General features: G+C 40.5%; 2 protein-coding genes across 2 annotated transcripts; both read right to left on the minus strand.

Annotated features, from left to right (window-relative positions):
* Nucleotides 1-1,202: 1,202 nt before the first annotated feature.
* Nucleotides 1,203-1,890, minus strand: PIGY (phosphatidylinositol glycan anchor biosynthesis class Y). The gene has a single exon (XM_044680468.1). It carries the CDS (start codon nucleotides 1,888-1,890, stop codon nucleotides 1,675-1,677), a length of 216 nt encoding a protein of 71 aa, XP_044536403.1. The 3' UTR covers nucleotides 1,203-1,674.
* Nucleotides 1,891-1,960: 70 nt separating this feature from the next.
* Nucleotides 1,961-5,270, minus strand: PYURF (PIGY upstream open reading frame). The gene is made up of 2 exons (XM_044680467.1): nucleotides 4,997-5,270; nucleotides 1,961-2,102 (listed from the first exon to the last, which is right to left on the minus strand). Exons 1-2 carry the CDS (start codon nucleotides 5,191-5,193, stop codon nucleotides 1,961-1,963), a joined length of 339 nt encoding a protein of 112 aa, XP_044536402.1. The 5' UTR covers nucleotides 5,194-5,270.
* Nucleotides 5,271-23,749: the final 18,479 nt, after the last annotated feature.

Here is a 23,749-nt window from a genome sequence, read left to right on the forward strand (position 1 = left end):
CAGCGCTGTTGATGACTCGCTCAGCCATTATTACATTCTGTCTTATGTTATTTTGGAATGTGTTGTTTCTCCCACTATATCATAAGGTTCTTGAGGGAAGGGGCTCTCAAAAGCATGGATCATAGTGGAGAGGATGCCAGACAGAATCAGGAAGCCTGTGGTTTAAATCCTATCTCAAATATTTACTGGCTGTGTGAACTTGGGTAAATTGCTTTCTCTAACTAAATTATCTGCAAAATGAACATGATAGTAATAGCAGCTACCTCATAAGGCAGTTAATAAAGATGAAACTAGATGTTATCTAGTGCAATCTGTCAACCTTAAAATTACACACAACTAAGTTAAGTTTTCTGTTGACATTGTTCCAAGGTCCTTTGGTCCACTTTCATTCTCCCAAATTCCCTTCTGCCAAAGATTTCTCTTCAAATGGGTCATCCATGCCTGCGTTACTCTGAAAACCAGGTCAACTCCATACTTCTTTTCCCATGGATAGGGTGATGCTAAGCGTGCAGGGCAAGCGAGACAGGCCATTTAGCTTTTAAAGCAAGCTTTTTACAAACTGGCTCCAACCTACCTTTCCAACATCATATATTGTTTTCCATCCCACACTCTCCTGTTCCCCACATACCTCATTCCATCTTCCAACAGTTACACCAATGCCTAGAAGGCCTTGCTACCTCATCTCCACCTTATGATGGGTTCATCAGTTCCTGATCTTCCCAGCTACTAATATCCTCATTAAAAAAAATTTTTCTTAACCCTCTATTTAGAGGGTAAGCTGGCATAGTGGATAGAGCACTGGGCCTGGATTCAGAAAACCCAAGTTCAAATCTGGCCTTAGAAACTTACTTGCTATATGACTCTGGACAAGTCTCTTAACCGTGTTGCCTCAGTTTCCTCTGATTGAACTGGAAAAGGAAATGGCAAACCATTCCAGTATCACTGCCAAGAAAACCTCATATAGGATCATGAAGTTGAACATAACTGAAACAACTCAACAATATTAATTTGTGCACATATTCTTTCCTGTTAGAAGGGAAGTTCCTTAAAAGTAGGAATTTTCATTTTTGTCTTTGTATGACCTGGCACCTTGCATAGTGCTTGAAGCATAGTAGGTACTCAATATACATGTCTATGTGCACACACATGTGCTGATTGTAACTACTTTTCACATGCTATTCAGGAAATGAAGCTACAAAACATACTAATCAATTTCTACTTTATTGTAAGCTTTTATATAAATATTAGTTCAAACGGAGTTATCTGAAACTATTTAAATGAACAAATCATTTGGTGTAGCACTTCTGAAAATATTTCTATTGTAATAATTATTTTTAACCATTACATTTGGCTCCAATTTTAATTATCTTCCACTGCCCAATCCAAAAACCTTTTGGGAAATGTATTTAGGTTTTTTATAAGCATAATCAAAACTAAAAATCAAACATTTATACAGATCAAAATTAGGGTTGTTAAATCCAACAAGGGAATATTTTCATGAAATCATTATTGGGAATTTTCATTTTAACTTTCCTTACTCTGTTCCCTAAGAAAATGAAATCATTTCATTCTATTAAGAGTTAAGTGGAGTACAATAAAAGATCATTTTCCTGATTCTATGTAAGTCACATGACTTTATGTACACAGAGCCCTTTAGGGTGACCTCTCATTACATTAATTGTGTCTGAAGAGCTTGATACCCATCCAAGTCCAGAGGTGGAAGAATACATAAACTGGTATGGTAATTGGCAAAAGAAGACTGTAAAAGCACAGGCTGCTGGTGTTGGTACAACCATGGGGAAAATCTTCATCTACAGAGGCGGAGTAAAACAGTCCAGCTAAAGAGATCAGGGGAACAAGAACGGTCAGTGTGGGTAGAGACAGAAACATTTTCCTTGACTGCTTTTCTCTCCTTCCTCCTTACATACTATGTCCCAGTTTGGTTTTTAATAAGAACATGCTACTTTGGTTCTTTTTCTTCTTGTTGCTTATTCTGGCGTATCATTCTTGCTGCCTGTGGTATCATATTAGGAATGCCATCAATGATTGGGTAAGCAATTCCCAGTTCTTCATTAATCAGTTCATTTGTTGACATTTCATACCTAAGCACAAGAAAAATAAATTATTTCAGTTATTTTTAAAAATGCTTAGACTGTGTTTGTAATAGTTCTGTCCTATAAGGGGATCACTGCTTTAAACTGTTTTTCTCAGAGAATTCACTTCAGACTGCTTCCTCTCTAGAGTGAGTCTTTTTTCTTTTTTGTTTTTTTATACCTTCCTTTTTGGATCTGCCTTTGTTCTGACATGCCACACAGAAAATATCAAATACCTCTGCCCACCCAAAATAGTTTCATCCCTTTTAAAAGGAAACCTAGCGCCTAGAGATGGGAGGTCCTAGGTTCATACACTTCCCAGATCCTGGGCAAGTCACTTGACCCCCATTACCTACCCTTACCACTCTTCTGTCTTGGAGCCAATACTATGTATTGGCTCCAAGACAGAAGGTAAGTGTTTAAAAAAAAAAAAAGGAAACCTAGCACAGGAAAAAAAATTATTAGACTATCAGGCGTGACCCGAGTTTAAATGTTGCCTCAGACACTAACAACAGTTATGGGCAAGTCATTCAGCTCCATCTATCTATGGAGATCACAAGTTTGTGTGATGACCATTGATGGGGCAAGGCACTTTGCTAAGATATATTCAGCCACTCTACTGGGGGGATATAGCGTATACCTAATTAATACAAAGTAATTTCAAGCAGAAGAAAATGTTAACAGGGAACATCAGCAGACCTGTGGGAGGAAATAGCACCTAAGCTGTGCTGTGAAGGAAGCTAATGAATAAGTGTGAGGTCAGTAGGTGGTGCAGTGATAAAGAACTCAGACACTAACTAGCTGTGTGACCCTGGGCAAGTCACTTGACCTCAGTTGCCTTATCTGTAAAATAGGGACAACTGCAACTATCTCTGGTGGTTATTGTGAGGATCCAATGAGAAAATAATTTGTAAAGCACTTTAGCACAGTGCCTGGCACATAGTAGATACTACATAAATGTTAGCTATTATTTTTATTATGAGGTAAAGTTTAGGAGGGAGTATATTCCAGACATAAAAGCCCATCTGAGCAAAGGCAAGGAAGGAGGCAGGACCGTCATGAATGGACTTTTCTCTTCAGCGTTCTCCACCACTGCAGCCTTGGACACTGCTGATCACCCTCCTCCTCCTCAGTATCATTTGCTCCTGGAACCCCTGTCCTCAGAATGAAGAAGACACACAGCGGAGACCGCCTCAGATCCTCCATTTAAGAAGGGAACCCAGGCATCCCTCTCATCCCCCACTTTCCTGACTCCATCATGCGCCCCCTTCTCCTTCCACCCTTTCAGCTTCTTTTTATGTGTGGTCTTCTCTGTTAGATTGTGAACCTGAGGGCAGAGGATGTATATCGCCTTTCTCCAGATGTCCAATACTTGACCCATACTAGGCACTCAATAAATATTTACATATACTGGGGTATTATTCTACTACTACTATAATAGCACACTACTATGATAGTACTCCTAATATTCTTTTTTGCCTCCTCTTGAACTACGGCTAGGTCCCACTTACTAACCTTGGATGGCCCCCAAAGCTCTATCCTGGGGCTTCTCTATATATATACTATTTCATTTGGTGACCCCATCAACTCCCATGGATTTAATTACCATTTCTATGAAAACGATTTTCAAATCTGTCCATCTCTGACCTCATTTCCTGACATAAAAGTCTTTTCTTCATCTTGAACTGGTTCTCTCAAACTCAATATGTTCAAAACTGGGCATGTCTTTCTCCTCAAACCCTCCCCTGTTTGTGACTTTCCTATTTCTGTTGAAGGTGTCATTCTCCACTCCTCACTCTTTTTCACCACACATATCCAATCTGTCACCAACTTCCATTGTTTCTACCTTCATACCATCTCTTCTATAATCCTCCTTTTCTCCTCAGATGCTGCCAACAAGCTATCCCACAGAATGGCTAAGTGGGGTAGAGTGAGGAGTGGATGGTGACATATACGTATGGACCGTCATCACTTCAAACTAGAAATACTGAAATAGCCAGCTAGTTGATCTCTCTGCCTCAACTCTCTCCCCACTATAGTCCACTCAGCTGTCAAATTATGCAGGGCTGATGATGTCACCAGCCTACACAGCCAATCAATACACTCCAGTGGCTTCCTCCCTCTTCTACCTTTCTAGTCTTCTAAAGTCTTACTCCCCTCCAAGAACATTAAGTTCCAATGACATTGCCTTCCTTGCCGTTACTTTGACATGACACTCTATCTTACAATTTCTTTCTCTTTCTTTCTTAAACCCTTACCTTCTGTCTTACTTTTGGTTCCAAGGAAGAAGAGCTGTAAGGACTAACCAGCTAGGGTTAAGTGCCTTGTCCAGGTTCACACAGCTGGGAGTTTCAGAGGTCAGATATGAACCCGTTTCCCTGCCTGGCTCTCCATCTTACTGAGCCACCTGGCTATCCTTCCACTTTACATTTTCACTCACTGATCCTCAAATCTCTCTTGTTCCTAATTTTCTTCCTCAGCTCAAGTCATTAATGCTACTGCCTTCCTTCATATTACTCCCAATTTAAGGCTATTTTTTGTTAACACACACACACACACACACACACATTAATCCTTTTCGTCAACTTTAAAGTCCCACAGCGGGACGATTTCGGAAAGTCTCCGTTTCTTGCTATCTGTAAAATGAGAATAAATAATCCCAGGGGCAGGCGGTGTGCAAAAGGGGTTAAGGATCCCCAGCAAGCGCGCCTAGTCTCCACCGCCCCCACCCCCACTCCCCAGCGGCGCCGAGTGGTTGGGCAGCGGTCACGTGGGCAGCCCCGAGAGGGGCTCGGAGCACAGGTAGCTCAGTCCCACAAGCTAGCCTGGCGCTCCCAGCAGCCTCTCTGGGCCTCAGCTTCTCCCGCATGCACCGAAGGCGAAGCTGGCGCGGGATGCCTCACCTGAGAGACTTTTTGGAAAGGGGGCAGACCAGAAAATCCAACAAGGCCGCGTCGAAGGCCGGGGGCGGACCGGACTCTGGACTGTCCGCCTTAGGCCGGGACACCGCTGTATGCACCCCTTTGGTCCCGACAGGCCACGCCAACGGCTGCCTCCCCACCAGCGCAGATACAGTTCTCTGGACCGCGCTGCTCAGCATGGCCCTTACTGGAGTTCGACTCCCTCTGGTGCGGCCTCGGCCCACCTCCGACCGCAACGTCACGCCCCTCGGAAGGTCTCCTTCCGGTGCGGCTGCAAACTGGTCCCCCGCGCTCCGCGCACCTTAGTTCCTACTCAGTCGTCACCTGGGGATGGAGCAGGGTTGCTGGTTGTTTGTTGGGGAGAATCGTGGCCCAAGTTCCCCAGGTCTACTAATAATAGCCTCATTGTTAACATATTTAGTGCTGGGGGGACCTCTGAGCTACTACCTCACACCCATCTTCCCCATTTTACAGATAAGGAACTTGAGGCTCAAAAGGGGGGGGAGGGGTTAAAGGACAACCAATATAAAGGCATGGAATTGGAAAACTAGACCAATAAAAATAGATCATAGAGTTTGCGATGGGGAGCAATTCTCTCCCAAATATTTTTTTCCTTTACTCTTTCTGATTTAACAAAATCATTTAATTTATGGCCAGTCTCATAATTTTCCTTCTTAGGTATGGAGACAACACTATAAACCATTACAAAACTAGTATTCATGGACCAGGATCTCCTCCAAATTAGATTGTTTCCCACTGAAAGAATATTGAAAATACTCTAGAAAACAAACAAACAAAAAAAAACATGAAGAGGTTCTAGGACTGTTAGTGAACCTATGGCACATGTGCTGGAGGGGCTGATCTCCTCCCTCTCTCCATGCCTGAGAATATTTTTTATGTCTTTCGCCCTTCTACCCAGCAGCCCAATGGGAGTGCTTCCTTCTTTCCTTGTCTGAAGCAAGGGGGCAGCTCACATGCACTTTTTCTTCACTCAGTCTCGAAAAGATTTGCCATCACTGCTCTAGGATATATCTGTTAATTTGGTATGTTCTTTGAGTGCAAGAGGAAAAGGATCTTCACCATAAATGTTCATCACAACTCTTTTCATTATATTCTAAAAGTGGAAACTAAGGGAGGTCTCCTGTTCACAGCCTGTCTGAGTTAAGGGGTACAGGGTCCCTGCCATCTCTGCACAATGCCCATGTCACTTCTATTGGGGAATGACAAAATAGGCCATTTCATAAAGAAACTATGCTTTTCTAGCTATAATCATAACCAAGATATTAATAATAAATTATGTCCAAGCTCACTTGAAAGAGGTAGTATAAAACTAAGAAAACTTGATCCCAGTATTCCTAAAGGTTTTCTGTGTTGTTGTTCTGTTGTTTTCAATTATGTCTGATTCTTTGTGACTCTATTTAGAGTTTTCTTGGCAGAGATAATGGAGTAGGGTTTGCCATTTCCTTCTCCACATCATTTTACAAATAAGGAGACTAAGGCAAACAGGGTCAAGTATCTTGCCCAATGTTACACAGCTAGTGTCTAGGATGGATTTGAACTCAGGTCTTTCTGACTCCAGGCGTGGCAGTCTATCCACTGCCCTACCTATATATTAAGTGGTACAAACTGTAAAATGTTACCATTTCTTACTTAGTTTTGTGAATGAGAAATCCCCCTAACTCCTTTCAAGATTATTTTTGTAATAGCAGGTGTTCTTGATTTAATCAAAGTGTAATCCTAGCACAGTTAAGCAATATTAATGTAATTTCAAGTGACTGGACTTCTCTGAGCATCATTATTACAGAATAGTCCTAAGAATAGATATTAGTTACCACCCTTAGTGACATTCTGTAAATTTAAATCTTTATCACCCTTAGTGACATTCTTTACATCTTGCTTAATCAGCTTTGGTACACTCCCTTTTCAGCCTTTTTAGTACTATTTAAGTCCAGAAATTGTAATTTCTGTATCTAGCTACTCTACTTTGACAGACTTAGAAGAAATTGTACTTTTTGTGCTTATTGTTTTACAGATATAAGCTAGCTTTTGAAGCATTAATTTGGTATATGAGAAGGTCACTCACAAGGCTGGGGGGGTCTTTGGTCTTGACCAGAGTCCAGCTTTATTGTGAGACTGGCCCTCTCTCAATAAACCTATTTCTTTTTCGTTTGGAGACTTTGTTTCCTTTATTGGCATTTCTGATTAATAATTTTCACCAGTTTTAAATATTGTGATATTTCTTCAATTTTTTGATGCTCTTAGCTAGATTTTTTCTAGCATAATATAGTAATGTTATTCAAGTATCTTTAATCTTTCATACTACCAGTATCCAAGTACATTAGCTCTGAGCAATTAACTTATTGTCAGATTAAAGTGGAGAATAGAGCCCATTCATTCAGAAGCTAAGCATATGGCAGAATTATGTCTTTTTGTGTGTACTATCACACAAAACATATTTCCATATTGTTCATTTTTGTAAGTGAATAATAATCTTAAAAACCCCAAACCCCAAAACATATATATACCCCATCAACTCAATCTCTGGAAACCCCAAATTTGCCTCTACCCCTTGGCAACTTGCCTTTAGGGAAAGTCCCAAACTGACTTTGTCTTAGACTAAACAATGGATCACCAAGCATCCATTAAGTGTCCAGAATAAGAATGATAGAAATGCTCAAATCCTCAATCACTCTTTTTATTTTAGCAGTTTCCCCCTATTGTATCAGAGATCCATTCCCAAAAAGACCTGCACAGGCAGGAACCATCTTTTTGTATCCATTGTAAGTTAGGCCATTCCCTGATACCCTAACCTCTAGCTACAGTCTCTTTCCCAAGCCTGCTGGTAAGCAGTCAGTATATGTTTGCTGTACTATATCCCCTAAAAGGTACATTGGTCTCCAAGTTCTATTATTCTTTAGCCGTGATTCTTTCAGAGACACTGTCCCCAGAGTTTTGACTCTGTGGTATTTAGCACTGGTCTCTATGTGGTAGCTGAATACTAAAGACTTGTTTCTTTTTCCTGATTAAAGATTTGGTTTTTCTGACTACTCTAGTGGTTCAGTGTTTTTCCAAGATGACAACCCAAATAAACAAATGAATAATTGTATGCTTTCATCTGCATTCCTATTCCAAAAGTTCTTTCTCGGGAGGTAAGTAGCATTCTTTGTCATAAGTCCCCCTAAATTCTCTTTGTTAAAGCTCTTTATGTTAAATAGTTAAATGGAAGTGGGGCGCTAGTAACTGAGCTCTTAACAAATAGGGGAACATAACCAGTAGGGGGTTAAGAATAACAGAGAAAAGAGACACCCCCACCATTCAAGACAACAATGTAGAAAGTCTGGTCCTAAAAGAGTAGGAGCAGACCTCACCCTTACATGAGAGTATTAGGAAAGTAAAAAAATCAGGAAAACATCTTCTGACTGAAGTCAATCATGAAGTCAATGATTGCTATTAAAGATATGTTGTTTTCCTGACTTAGTCAATGAGAATTTATTTTGCACTGAAATAAGTTACTTGACCGTCTTAGAACTCAATTATTGTATAAGACAAAAATTTACAATCATTCAAAATATCTTAAGTTTTCAGGTTCTTTACAAACTAAGGAAACTGCTCTAAGCATCAGTGTATTAGTTATTGTGCCATGATAACTTTGTAGGAAATTTTTAAAACCAGAGTAACAGTAAAAGAGGTCATTCTACGCTTCTCTGTGCATTTGACTTGTCAACGTGGAATCTAGAGACCCCCAAACTTGTGGCTTAGTGAGATCTGATGAACCCCAAGTTTTAGAAATAGCTCGTAGGTTGGAGACTCTCAAAGCTAGGGCTTATTCCCCGTTCCTAGTCCAGTGAGAATCCACCCTGAAGGGAATCTCAGGCTAGCAGTTGCAGATTGAATAATGGACCCCAGGTAGTCTTCCCCATTGTATCAAAGACCCTTTCCCAGGAAGGCACACCCGAGCAGGAACCATCCTTTAGTGTCCATTGTAACCAACCCTTTCCCTTACACCCTAGCCTCTGGCTAGGATTCCTTTCCCAAGCTTGATTGTAAATCCCATCCTTACCAGTATAACTTCAATCATCTTTCCCAGCCCCTGGATCTTCCCAAATGGTACATAAATTCCCCAATTTCTTTTGTTCCTTGGAGTCTACATCTAGCGCGGTGTCACTCCCAGGGGATCAGGAAGCAAAGCAGAGTTCACTCTGCATAAGGCGCAGCTGTCTTAGAGGCCTAATCAGTCCTGTTCCCCCTTTCTCTTGATTAAAGAGTGGCTTTATGACTATTTAATAGTTCTGTGTTTTTTTAAGTCAACAGGCTAAACATTTATTAGTGAATCCTCAAAAACTTTTTGCAAGATAGGTAATGATAAGGCATATCATCTATCCTTTAATGAAAGGAAACTGGGGCACAGGAACATTAAGTATTAACAACAGAGGCTCTGGCTTGCTAATTTCTTCAACCACTCAATTCCCTTAAGTAAAACTTTGCTGAAAATAAGTTTAAAATGAACAAGAAATTCCTGGGTTTTTGTTTAAGGGTTCCCCCCCCCTTTTTTTTTTTAGCATTTTTAAACTGCTAAGAATAAAATACAATTTTGTGGATTGTACTTTCAGGAAGATATATAGCATAATGTGAAACTTTCCTTCTGCTACCTTCCTGCTACTTGAGATCTCCAGATTGGTAATTCATTTTAGAACAGCACTGAATAAGAAAAAGACAGTTGCCCTTCCCTTCCTATTTTGCACATAAAATTGCTGCCTGTGCTAATTCTGGAAGACTTAAAGGAATTGCCTCCTGTATAGAAAGGCATGATCAGTAGTTTTTTAAACCAAGGAGTTAAAAATGCTTTTTAAATTTAGAAAGTGACACTTCTTTCAAGTTGATTCTATTGTTATATTGTCAACTTGAAAAACACAACTACTAATAAATCTTTAATAGGGTGAGGAGATTATAACCTTAGAGATCACATAGCTGTAGCATTGGGATTATAATTTGGGAAGCCAGACAGAGCTTTAGCATTAGGACCTCTACTGAACTACAGAAAAAGGAGTGCTTAAATAGATTTTGAGGGAAAAGGAGGGGGACAAAAAGTCCGGTTATTTGAATTCACAAAAGCTTGGAAAAGAGAACTAGCCAGAGGCTTGGGTAATTGCAAAGGTACTTTAGATTGGATGGTCCTCTTTAACTAATTCTGGAGAAAGTGGCAAGACCAATTCATAGTAAATTCAATCATTATCTGTCTTTTGTGTTCTTTGTTTTAATACTCTGAGAAACAATCTGGAGATTCTCTGAAGACAACATGTCAGCATATTGGATTATTTATTATTAATGTTTATTGTCATAAACAAAGGCACATGGAGATTCTCCAGCTTTGTGCTGGATGTGGGGCAGAACTGGTAACAATTACTAGGTAATTTCACTAACCTGAAGGGCATTTAAGTAGCTCTTTCAATCTGAATCCAAAACTGTATCTTCAAGACCACGCACCTGGAGCCAGGAAAAGCCTGAACTGGATTCCTCCCTGACTGGGCAATCAGTCAAGCAAATAACAAGCAAGTGTAGAATGGAAGGGGCATGACTCCAGTTTGACTTAACTGTAGAATGCATGAAGGTGAATAAAGTATAACCAGACTGGAAAGGTAGGTTCAAATTAGGTTATAAAGAGCTTAAGTGGGTAAGGGGGAGTTAGTTTAACACTAGAGGTAATAAAGGAACCATTTGAGTTTGTTGAGTGGGGAAATGGCATGGTCAAATCAATGCTTTAGGAAAATCATTTTGTTGGTGTCAACCTGAATAAAACAAAACTACCAAAGTAAAATAATAATAAAGGATCTTTAATCAAGGTGAGGAGATTATAATCTGGGGTCCCTCTCAGTACCTTGGGACTGGAGGAATCCACCTGGAATGGGGGTGGGGAGGGCAGCGTGTGATATTTAATACTTTTAGGAGGCACAGGGACCTATGAGAAGGGACCTATACAAATTGTTTTACATAATAATAAAAGGTCTATAGCCTGGGAAAGGTGAGTAAGAGGCCAGGGTAACTAGGATTGTGCTCCTCAACTTCAGGCAATGCTTTGCTCTGGGAAAGAACAATATAGATTGTAAAGTTGGTTGATGGTTAAACAGGATCAGCTGATGATCAGCTGCCGCATTCAACAGCAGCTATATGGAAGATGGACTGGAGAAGGAATAAAATTGAGTCAGGGAGACCAATTAGAAGATTCCTGCAGTGGTCTAGTCAAGAGATAATGGGTCAAATTGAGATGGGGATATGGGGTGTTTCCCTGGGTACCCCAAGTACCCAGAGGACTCTCAGGTCAAAGAGTATGTGAGGAATTTCCTATTCTTGCACTCTTGCAGTTTGGTTAAAGGAATCTGACATCTTGTTAGCCTTTCCCCTAGCTTTTAAGCACAGATATGCACCTTCTCACTTGCTTTTTTTAAATTTCTTTTAACCCTTAACTTCTGTGTATTGGCTCCAAGGCAGAAGAGTGGTAAGGGCTAGGCAATGGGGGTCAAGTGACTTGCCCAGGGTCACACAGCTGGGAAGTGTCTGAGGCCGGATTTGAATCTAGGACCTCCTGTCTCTAGGCCTGGCTCTCAATCCACTGAGCTACCCAGCTGCCCCCCCATTTGCTTTTGATAAGCACTCATTTGCATCTCAAATATCAATTCATCCCCCCCAAACTGCATAATCCCACCTCCTTTGTATTGGAGGATACTGAGAGGCATCTTTACAACCGGATAGCACATCCCCCACCCAGTTTCTGGTCACAATCTCTATCCCCAGAAAGTTATAAGAATCCTGAACCCCCATCTCTTTGGGAAGGCAGAGTTTTACCTGAACCTGCCTCCCAGCCATTCAACTCAATTATCCAACTTAATAAATAAATTTCTCCATTTTTAAAGATAAACATCGGAGCCTGTCATTCTTGACACCCTTCCCGGCCCAGGTTAATCTCTAGCTCTCCTATAATAAAATCATTTACCTTTCTGAGCCTTAGTTTCTTCATCTGTAAAACAAGGACAATAATATCTGTATAGGAAGAAAGTTGATCTGGACACCCTTCCCAACCCACTTGATGAAACTGCAGCATATAAGGGCTAGTTAACAAAGCTAACTAGAGGGGGCAGCTGGGTGGCTCAGTGGATTGAGAGCCAGGCCTAGAGATGGGAGGTCCTAGAGGGAACGGGGATCTTATGTCAGGAATCTATAAAATGCTTGTATCTTCAGTCATGCATTGGGCATTGCCATTACAGTGGTGTCCCCTTTCTCATGAAGAAGAATAAAAACTGCATCTTATACTATCTGCTCTCTGACTCCAGGTTTGTAATTATAATTTGGTAGGTGATGATTTTATTTCATCTCACACAGGAGTGATTAAAGATTAGTGAAAGTAAAAATGATAGAAAAGACAATTGGTTGGAGATGAAATAAAATGGGATCACTTGTGCATGTGGAGGGAAGGAAAAAAGTCATTTCTTCAGGTGTACAAGGTGAAGGAGGAAATAGTGGCAGAAGATATCTGAGTAAAATAAGAGGAGAGGGAAGTGAATTAACTCAAGTTTTTTTTTAGTGAAACATTAAACAAAGTTCCTGTCTGGGGGAAGGGTGAACTGTGGGAAGTTTAAGGAGGGATGAAAATTTTTGCAAAAGCTACTGTGATTAGGATTATGAGTCAATTTAGGAAGCATAAACATAATTTGGGAGAGGGCTCATTTGAGTTTATGTAAAATAAACTTATAGACCTAATTATTGACCTAGTGATCATAGCTTTGTTATTTTCTCTAGCTTTGTTCAGTAGCAAATGAGTAGGACAGCAGCAGATGGTGTGAGTAATTCAAGGTTGGAGTTTGGAAGGGCAAGATATCCACAGGATAAAGAGGCAATGAACTCAAGAGGACAATGTAGAGTTGAACTGATTTACATGGGGTTCAAATTGGGTAAGGGTACAGGGTATAGTCTGAGCAGTAGTGATGACCTGGGAAAGAACTGAAGGCTTGAGAGATTGAACAACGTGGTGAGTACAAGGCAGTGGGATCAGTCAATCAATAAAAACTTATTATGTACCTACTGTGTGCCGACCGCTGTCCTTAAGCACTGGGAAGGGAGAAAGTAGGTACAGAGGACTGACCTAAGGATAAGTACAGCCAGGTGAGAAATAGAGAGATGACTAAGCTGAGCTCTCTCCTTAAATGGAGATTTATGGCCTCACCCTCCAATCATGGAGGTAGAGATGGGACCAATGATGTTGGTATTCCAATAATGAGCTTCCTGGGTATGGTGGAGGTCAGTTAGAAAAGTCCTAAAAGTAGTGGCAATCCATTGAGAAATGATAGTGGGTCCCTTAAAGAAAAGGTTTTTTGTTTTTTTTTCCTAGATCTATGAGTAGTGACAACAAATTGTGATCAGATAAAGGAATTTCAGAGTTCATGAACAGAGATAGGATAGGTGATGGATGGCAAGATCAAAGGTAGAGCCATCTCTGTGTGTAACCATGGTGTTAGAAGAGTAGATCAAGAGAATTTAGTAAATTGAAGTACTGGGAGGTTAAGGAATTTGAGGGAGTACCAGTAGGTTTGTTAAAGTTCCCTAGTTTAAAAGTGGGAGTTAGGGAAGGACAAAATCTGTGAGGCAGGTGTTGAACCTATTGAGGAAGGAAGGAGTGTCCTAAGAGTCTGTAGATAGTGACTACCAGAAACTTGATTGAGTGACAAAGATGTATTGAATGAAACTTAAAGAGAGGTACAATCCCAGCAATGGTATGGCTGGATACCATTGCTGGGATTGTACCCCAAAGAGATCATAGATAAACAGACTTGCACAAAAATATTTACAGCTGCGCTCTTTGTGGTGGCAAAAAACTGGAAAGCAAGGGTATGCCCTTCAATTGGGGAATGGCTGAACAAATTGTGGTATATGTTGGTGATGGAATACTATTGTGCTCAAAGGAATAAAAAACTGGAGGAATTCCATGTGAACTGGAAAGACCTTCAGGAATTGATGCAGAGTGAAAGGAGCAGAGCCAGAAGAACATTGTACACAGAGACTGACATACTGTGGTAAAATCGAATGTAATGGACGTCTGTACTAGCAGCAATGCAATGACCCAAGACAATTCTGAGGGATTTATGGTAAAGAATGCTACCCACATTCAGAGGAAGAACTACAGGAGTAGAAACACAGAAGAAAAACAACTGCTTGGACACTTGGGTTGATGAGGACATGATTGGGGATGTAGACCTGAAAAGACCACACCCATGTAACTATCAATAATGTGTAAATAAGTCTTGACTGACCACACATAATAAAACCAGTGGAAATGCGAATTGGCTACAGCGGAAGGGGGAGGGGGTTGAGGGGGTGAAGGGGAAAGTAAAAACATGACTTATGTAACCATGGAAAATTTTTCTAAAATTAAAAAGTTATTAAAAAAAAAAACTTAAAGAGAGGAGTTACTGAGTGATTACGGTAGGGGGAGGGCTTGGAAGTGGTCTTGGGGAGCCAGGAATATTCCAACTGCTTCTACACAACCCACAAGTCAGGAGGAATGAGTTGTCAATTTGAATTAAAGAGAATTACCAAAGTAACAATAGCAAAGGGTCTCTAATCAAGGTAGGGGGTTGCAATTTAGAGTGGCCACAGAGCACCCGGCTGCTGGCAGTGGGACCTGGGGACTTTTCTAAGGAGGAGTCTCCGAGAAAGTAAAGGCTCCCAGAACAGTTACGAAAATCTGTTTGCATAACAACAGAAAGTCTTTAGAAAAGGCTAGGGAGGAGCTGCAAGAGAGAAGTGTGCACCAGAGGGTTAAGTTGTTTTACTGACTAGCTGGGGAGTGGTAACATCTGATCAAAATAACTTCAGGTGTAAGCCATTTTTTAAAAACTGATTTCAACTGTCCTCTTTTAACTGGTTGAGATCATCGTCGCAATTCATAGCCTTTGGATCTGAACCAGATCAGCTCCAAGTCAGCTGCATTTCAACCTAGTGAAAGTGAAACCAGCCTTGGGAAGGATTACCAGAAAGCCTTGTCATCAGGAGGGAGCTAGGTCTTAGAGAGTGCAAGAACATGGAGGGAGAAGGGGGGGGAGGGGGCGGGAAGAAAAGGTTTAAGATGAAATCTAGGCTGTTGCTTATGGAGCAGACTTTCCACAAAGCACGGGAAGAGTTGGGTAGCTTGAGAGAGAGGTTAAGGGAGTTGAATTGAGGAGGATGTGCCTAAGGGGGTTTATGATAGGGTGGAAGTATATTTTGGTCATTGAGGAATGAATTCAATAAGTGATCATTGTCCATATAGATGCATCCTAGAGTAGAGCTGTCCCAAGGTATCAGGCCCCTGCATGTATGGCTGGAATGTGGAGGTTAGTGGGGTGGGGGAAGGGAAGGGAAGAGGGTGCCCTCTTTCATGCAGTCTGTCCCAGTGTCAATACTGATGCCAGGATTCACTCTGTATTCCTCAGTCTGTCAGTCAGGATGTCCACTTCTCAGGGAGCCTCACTAGTAGAATAATAACAAATTTTTGTCCCTTTAGAGATCTCTACTGAGAAGCTGCCTCACTTTTTAAACGAGGGACAATAAGGACTTTCTCCACCCGCCCAGGAATTCAGGATAACTTCCCATTGGTGAATTCTTCTGGGAGTTTCTTTTGTGGATTATCCCTGACCAGACTTAATTCCCTTTCTGACCCTTCTTCCTCCCAGTTTCTACACTTTAAAACCATGCCTCATCTGTCTTACCTTAGAACTTCACATAGTACCTGGGATCTCCTTGCCCTGGAGGGTGCTGAAAATAAAAGGAATACTGACTATAATAATCAGCCAGATTTGCTCAAACTTCCCTATGTAACCTTAATATAACAACAATGCTTTGTGACAATATGCTGTCAGTGTGAATTGTGGAAGCCCCAAGTTTGCCCATTTCCCTTGGGAACTTACCTTTCAGGGAAATCCCAAATTGACTTTGTCTTAGACTGAACAAGGGATCTCTGAGCATCCATTTAGTGTCCATAACAGGAGTGATAGAATCCTCAATCACCCTTTTTGTCTTAGAAATTCCCCCCATTGTATCAGAGATCCTTTCCCTAGAAAACCAACATCCTTTTGTATCCATTGTAAGTTAAACCACACCCTGATACCCCAGCCTCTGGCTACAGCCTCTTTCCCAAGCCTACTTATAAACTGTCAGCATATGTTTGCTGTACTTAATTCCCCCAAAAGATATAAGCCCCCAAATTCTATTGTTCTTCAGAGAATCATCTAGCCCTGTGATTCTCGCATAGACACTGTCCTCAGAGCCCCAGAGTTTTGACTGGGCATTGGGCTCTGTGTGACAGCCAAATATTAAAAACCTGTCTTGGTCCAGATTAAAGATTTGGTTTTTCTGACTGCTACTGTGTTTTTCCAAGTCAACAAAGCTAAGCTTAAAAAGGGGCAACTGCCAACTGAATCTCGATCAGGACTTGACTGTGATACTCCTACCCCTGAGCTATGGTGGCTTTGAGCAAATAAAGCTAGCCTGACCTTTTGCTGGGGGACCTTTTTTCTTAGGAGTTCCACATGCATGCAATTCTGTTGAGAATTAAAACATAATGACTTTGCCTTTCCTTTCGATCGATTGTCTGTCTGTCTGTCTGTCTGTCTGTCCATCTCTCTTTCATTCAGTTGGACTCTGGTTCTGTGGCTCCAGTCACCTGGGAAGGTTTGACTTGACAAGGGCAACTACCTTCATGTTCTTCTTACCCTGTAATATTTCTCTATAAGGTTTGCACCCTCCCTTCACCCATTAATGAGTTCTTCCTAGTACCTCCACTTTGTGAAATGGCCTAGGTCAATGATGATGAACATTTTAGAGACTGAGTGCCCAAACTGCAACTCTTAATACCACATGTGAGCCCCCCACCTTACCCCAGACAGGAGATGGAAGAAGCACTCCCATTGGGCTGCTGGGCAGAAGGGCGGGTGATGAGAGAAATGTCCTGGGGCGCACATGAAGAGGGGGAGGAAAGCAGCCCCATCTGGCACACCAGCCATAGATTCACCAACACAAGTCTAAATCAACCTTCATTCCTTTCTCAGCCCTATCCTTGACTTCCCTGACTAGAAAAATATACACCTACACTGGGGTTTTTTCTCTCTCCTCCACCACTCCTTGCTTTTCTTCTCCCTCTTCTGTTCTGTCTTCCCCCAGTGGAAGATAAGCTCCTTAACACTGGGAATTGTTTTTCTTTTTTGCTTGTAAATTCCCAGTGCTTAGCACAGTGTCCAATACACAGTTAACATTTAATAAATGTTTATTGTCCTCCTTTGCAATAATCATCAAGCAAACTATGAGAGCCCTTTTCTTCCAGGTAAATACACATTCACCACAGTCAGATTCAGCAAACACAGTTTCACTTCTTCATAGTGGTAGAAAGGAAAATACTTTACAATGATGCCACCCTTAGTCCTCTAAGTCTTTCTTGGAAAGGAGTTTTCCAAAACAACTCAGAGGAAAAGAAATCTGACAATTGAAGAGAACTTGAGTTATGTCTACAACATATATGAAGCCCTATTTTCTATAGGAACATCACCCCTACCCTATATATACTCCTATGGACTACAGTAGGAATTCTTCTTTAGGGGACCAGTTAAACTATGTAAAAAAGGACAAAGGATACTCTTAGACTGGATGGTCCAAATCAGTGATTCCCAAAAGTGGGCTCTACCGCCCCTGGTGGGTACTGCAGCGATCCAGGAAGAGGGGTGATGGCCACAGGTGCATTAATCTTTCCTATTAATTGCTATTAAAATTTTTTAAAAATTTAATTTCCAGGGGGCTAAGTAATATTTTTTCTGGAAAGGGGGCAGTAGGCCAAAAACGTTTGGGAACCACTGGTCTAACTGATTGAACTGGCTTTGCAAAATTGCTCTTCAGTTTTATGGAATGCCTTTGTCACACATTGGAGGAGCATTCATTTAGTAACCACTACTCCACTGACTCTCCAGATTATTGTTAAAACTTCTTTGATAATGGAAGCCCATCTACTCTTACTTCTGTGGAGGAAGTCATGCTTCACAGAGCAGTAATGGGATGGATACTCCTGCAACTTTCTTGTACCAGTTCCCCCTTCTCATCTTCACATTCTCAATAACATGACTTATGGCCCTGATTTCAATGGATTACATGTCACATTTTCCAAAAAAATCTCTGGGTTGGAGACCATTACTTCCCTTGTCATTCTGCCAGTTCTTGACTAAAGGTGATTGTGCCTGACCCCATCATCATTCTCTTTCATTTAACTAGTAACTCTACTTTCATATGTGTCCTTTCTTATAACACAATAATATTCTATTACACCAATATAACTAATTACATAACTGAAGAGAGTCCCTAGGCTTTGGGGCAGGGGAGTAGCAGGGGTGCTAAGAGAGAATGTTTGTTGTTGTTAATTAAAAATTTTTTTTGTTTAATTTTTTTTTTAAGGAAATGATATCTGAGATGGGATCTGAATTTCTGGACCATGGAATGATAGGTTCTGGGTTAAAGATGGAGTATAATTAACAAGGACAGCTTTTGTTCAGCCATTATGATCCATGGAGTTTCCTGTCAAAAGATACTGCATTGGTTTGCCATTTCCTTTTCCAGTGAGTAAAGGCAGAGGTTAAGCAGGGTCACAAAGCAAGTAAGTATCTGAGGTCACATTTGAACTCAGGTCTTCCTGACTCTCGGCCAGGAGTTGGCAACATGTGGCTCTCGGGCCAGATAGGGCTCTTTCTGCAGGAGCCATAAAGTCCATTTTTTTTCAGGTGCTGTTACAGGAGCGGCACTGAGAGCACTGTACGGCTCTCACGAAATTACATTTTAAAAAATGTGGCGTTTATGGCTCTCACGGCCAAAAAGGTTGCCGACCCCTGCTCTAGAAACAAGTGGTTGTCCACCTCCTATATAGAAAACCTTCATATACATAGGGGTAAGAAGTGAGACAATATGAAGAATGTTACAGTTTCTAAATAGGATTACTTTCCTTCTCTCAACTCCTTTTCCTACTAACCCTGCGGAATCCCAAAGCAAATTCTGAATTAGACGTGGCCTGGTACTCTTCTTCTAAGATGGCAGGTAGGTTGAGCAGGAATGGAGTGGTGGTATGGGGTCAGTAAAATAGTATAGGTGAGAGACGATGAGGGCCTCAATCTTTTTTTCTCTTAAATAAGTAAACCTTTGTATTTTGTTATTTTTATTAGCTGTTTTTTTGACAATTCTTCAAATTCTCCATATTTTTCTTAAACTGTACTTGGTAAAACATCAGATATTAATGCAAATGTTACTTGGATAGTCTTAGAAATCTCATATTTGGGACTTCTGGGTTAAGATGGCTGCAGAGTAGAAGCAGGGCGACTTTCCTTACCAACCGATATAGCAGGGGTTGGCAACCTTTTTGGCCGTGAGAGCCATAAACGCCTCATTTTTTAAAATGTAATTTCATGAGAGTCGTACAGTGCTCACAGTGCGCGCTCCTGTAACAGCGTCTGAAAAAAATTGACTTTATGGCTCCTGCAGAAAGAGCCATATCTGGCCCTCAAGAGTCAGATATGGCTCGAGAGCCATATACATTGCCGACCCCTGAGATATAGCATACCTCCAAAGGACAAAAAAATCAAATTCAGATGAAAGAAGAGACCCCACAATAGGGTGCAGTATCAAAGGTATGTGGGATTGGGCACTTCCATGCTATAATCGGGGGAAATAGCTCCCATTAAAACAGGAGCTGATCGACCCTTCCCCACAGTACCAGAGTCAGAGGCTGCGCTCCAGAGTTAGAGCGAGTGGGTTCACAAAATCTAGTTCCTTGGAAGCTAACTGGCACCACTAGGAGCTTGCCCCTGAGAGCAGCAAGACCTGAAACCCAGGTGGCTGGAAAACTCAGACCTTGGGCATGGGAGTGGGGCTGAGAGAGGCAGCAGCAGGGAAACAACAACAAATTGGGAAAAAATCTTTATAACAAAAAACTCAGATAAAGATAAAAAATCAAGCCATCTCCCAATAGATAAATGAGCAAGGGACATGAATAGGTAATTCTCAGATAAAGAAATCAAAACTATCAATAAGCACATGAGAAAGTGTTCCAAATCTCTAATAATTAGAGAAATGCAAATCAAAACAACTCTGAGATATCACCTCACACCTAGCAGATTGGCTAAAATGAAAGAAGGGGAGAGTAATGAATTTTGGAGGGGATGTGGCAAAATTGGGACATTTATGCATTGCTGGTGGAGTTGTGAACTGATCCAACCATTCTGGATGGCAATTTGGAACTATGCTCAAAGGGCCTTAAAAGACTATCTGCCAGGGTAGCTGGGTAGCTCAGTGGATTGAGAGCCAGGCCTAGAGACAGGAGGTCCTAGGTTCAAATCAGGCCTCAGACACTTCCCAGCTGTGTGACCCTGGGCAAGTCACTTGATCCCCATTGCCCACCCTTACCACTTTTCCACCTAGGAGCCAATACACAGAAGTTAAGGGTTTAAAAAAAAAAAAAAGAAAAAGACTATCTGCCTTTTGATCCAGCCATAGCACTGCTTGGATTATATCCCAAAGAGATAATAAGGGAAAAGACTTGTACAAAAATATTTATAGCCACACTTTGTGGTAGCCAAAATTTTGAAAATGAGAGAATGTCCTTTGATTGGGGAATGGCTAAACAAATTGCGGTATCTGTTGGTGATGGAATACTATTGTGCTCAAAGGAATAAAGAACTGGAGGAATTCCATGTGAACTGGAAAGACCTCCAGGAATTGATGCAGAGTGAAAGGAGCAGATCCAGGAGAATATTGTACACAGAGACTGATACACTGTGGTAAAATTGAATGTAATGGACTTCTGTACTAGCAGCAATGTAAGAATCCAGAGCAAGGCTGAGGGACTTATGAGAAAGAAAACTAGCCATACTCAGAGGAAGAACTGTAGGAGGAAAACCACAGAAGAAAAACAACTGCTTGAACACATGGGCTGTTGGGGATATTATTGGGAATGCAGACACTAAATGATAACTCTAGTCCAACTATCAATAATATGGAATTAGGTATTGATCAATGATACATGTAAAATCCAGTGGAATTGTGCATTGGCTAAGGGGGATTAGTGGGGTTTGGGGGAGAGGGAAAGTACATGAAATATGTAACTAGGAGAAAATATTCAAAATTAAAATTAAAAATAAAAAAAATCACTATAAAAAAGAAATCTCATATTTGCTTAACATACTAATTAGCATTAGGACTACTTCTAAAATAGCAGTTCGGGCCTCAATGTACACTTCTGTTCTATAAACACTTATATTTGTTATCATTTAGTTTTTCCCCCTAAATGTACCACAGACAATTTATGACAAGTACATTTTGATAATTAATTGGTCTTAAACCTTTTCAGTTGTCAACCTGAATAAACAAAACCAACAAAGTAGTAATAATAAATGATCTTTAACTGAGGTAAGAAGATTATAATCTGAGATACTACATAATACCAGAGCACTGGAGCATCCAAGATGGGTAGAAGTAAGTAAAGTTATATAGTCCTGCAGGGAGTAGGGGTAGGGGTTGGGGTTAGAGAGATGGAGAACCAGCCTAGAGAAGCTGTTATGTAGTCTATAGAGGAGCAGACAAGCAGCAAGGGCAGTTGATGGTGATGGTCAGCTGCTGCATTCAACATAGTCTTGGCTATTTTGACGGCTAGGCCAATCTTAATTCAAATATTTGCAATCCTTAGGTTTCCTCACCTTCTGTTATAACTTGTAGGATTTCTATTTGTATGTATACTCTTTAATGGTTCCTAACATTTCCCTGTACTTTATAGAACGAGAGAGCTCATTTTCACCTCTCCAGGATGTAGAAATGTAAGCTGAAAGGATCATTTCCAGGGCTGAAATATATAGAAGTAGTTAGTGGTCAAACCCATCCACCTCAAAAGTTAGGCAACACTGATTTTCCTATATCTTTGACATGGTTCCACTGTAATAAGTAGTGAAAAGATAATAGAATTGTTAGGATAATACTAGTTTTAAAGTATTTAAAAGTAGTTTTAAGGTTTGTAAGGAGGGAGGCAGAGCCAAGATGGTGGGTGGTAGGAAACAGTACAATTAGCTCCACCCCTCTTCCCCATCCCCTTATTCATCCAAACAGATCTAGAAAATGCACCATTTAAATCTTGACCCGAAAATACACACACACACAAAGTCCCAGTGAATCACAGTCCAGACCAGGTTGGCAGAGAGACAAAAAGAGAAATTTGTGAGGGTAGGTTGGATGGTAGGGTCAAAAGGTAGAATTTTGCTGATTGAAACAAATAAAATGTTTTAAATGGATTAAGATATTTGTTATTCAGGACAATACAAGTTTTCCAGATTTTGAAGAAGCAAATGATAGTGGCTTTGGGGCTATATTTGATGGGCTAGTGGGAGAATTTAGTAACCTTTAAAAATGTTTTAAAACATGCCTTGGTATTAATCTAAATTTCCTCATTTAAAATAGTTTCTTCTCTTTTGATTATAATTGCCCTCCAATTTGACAAACTTGATAGAATGTATGATCATTTATATAATGCAGCTCTCACCACATGTGGGAGCTCTTTCTGTAGGAATATAATTTCTGATCTCCCATTTTGCAAGAAATTATGGCTTTTGAGAGGCTTTTATAAAACCTTGGACAATTTATTTTATCCTCTTCATGGTTCTTTATTATTTCTCTTGATCATCCAGCCCATTGTGTTCTAAATGGGACTTTTAAAGTACATTTTTTTTTTAGTTAACTTCAGACTTTTATTGAATGACCTCCAAAAGACTCAATTGAAAGGGGCCGGGTAGGTGGCTCAATGGATAGAGATATAGGCCTGGAGATAGGAGGTCTTGGGTTCAAATTCCACTTCAGACATGTTCTAGCTGTGTGACCCTGGGCAAGTCATTTAACCCCTTACCACTCTTCTGCCTTAGAACCAACACACAGTATCAATTCTAAGATGGAAGGTAAGGTTTTTTTGTTTTGTCTTGTTTTTTTAAAGATTCAATTGAAAGCTTTAAATTCTATAAGGTAGGGCAGTGGCTCAGTGGATAGAGAGCCAAAGTAAGGATTAAAACAATTTTTTTAAATAAATTTTACAAACCCATTGTTTTAGGCTCCTTTATACTTTCTACTGACTTGGAATGAGAGCCAGATGTTTTCTGGTAAAAATGTATACAAACTTTAGCTTTGATGTTTGAGGAGGGAATCCAAATGGAATAGAAGTGATAGTAAAAATTGAAAACATGGACTGAAGTGCTGTCTTGGACAGTGGATCTCAAATTATCATCATTTCCCAAACTTTTTATGACAGATTTTGGCTATACTAAATTTTTATGACAGATTTTGTCTAAATTAAATTGTCTTCTATAAACATACTGATTTACAATTTGTATTTGTAAGCTAATAATTTTTTCCTTAAGAAACTTGGAAAAGAACAGCTAGGTAGCACAGTGGATAGGGAGCTAGGTTTAGAGTCAGGAGGTCTAAGGTTCAAATAATGACCCTTCCTAGCTGTGTGACTCTGGGCAAGTCACTTAACCACCATTGCCCTAGCCCTTCCTGTTCTTCTGTCTTAGGGCTGATACAAAGACAAAAAATAAGGGAGAGGAAAGGAAAGGAAAAAGGAAAGGAAATTATGGTGAATCTCGAGCCTCCTTTTGATTTTTTTATATAGCCCTTTGTTTTTTTTAAAACATTTATTAATATTCATTT

Source organism: Gracilinanus agilis, chromosome 6, assembly GCF_016433145.1.
Source record: "Gracilinanus agilis isolate LMUSP501 chromosome 6, AgileGrace, whole genome shotgun sequence".
Lineage (NCBI taxonomy): Eukaryota > Metazoa > Chordata > Mammalia > Didelphimorphia > Didelphidae > Gracilinanus > Gracilinanus agilis.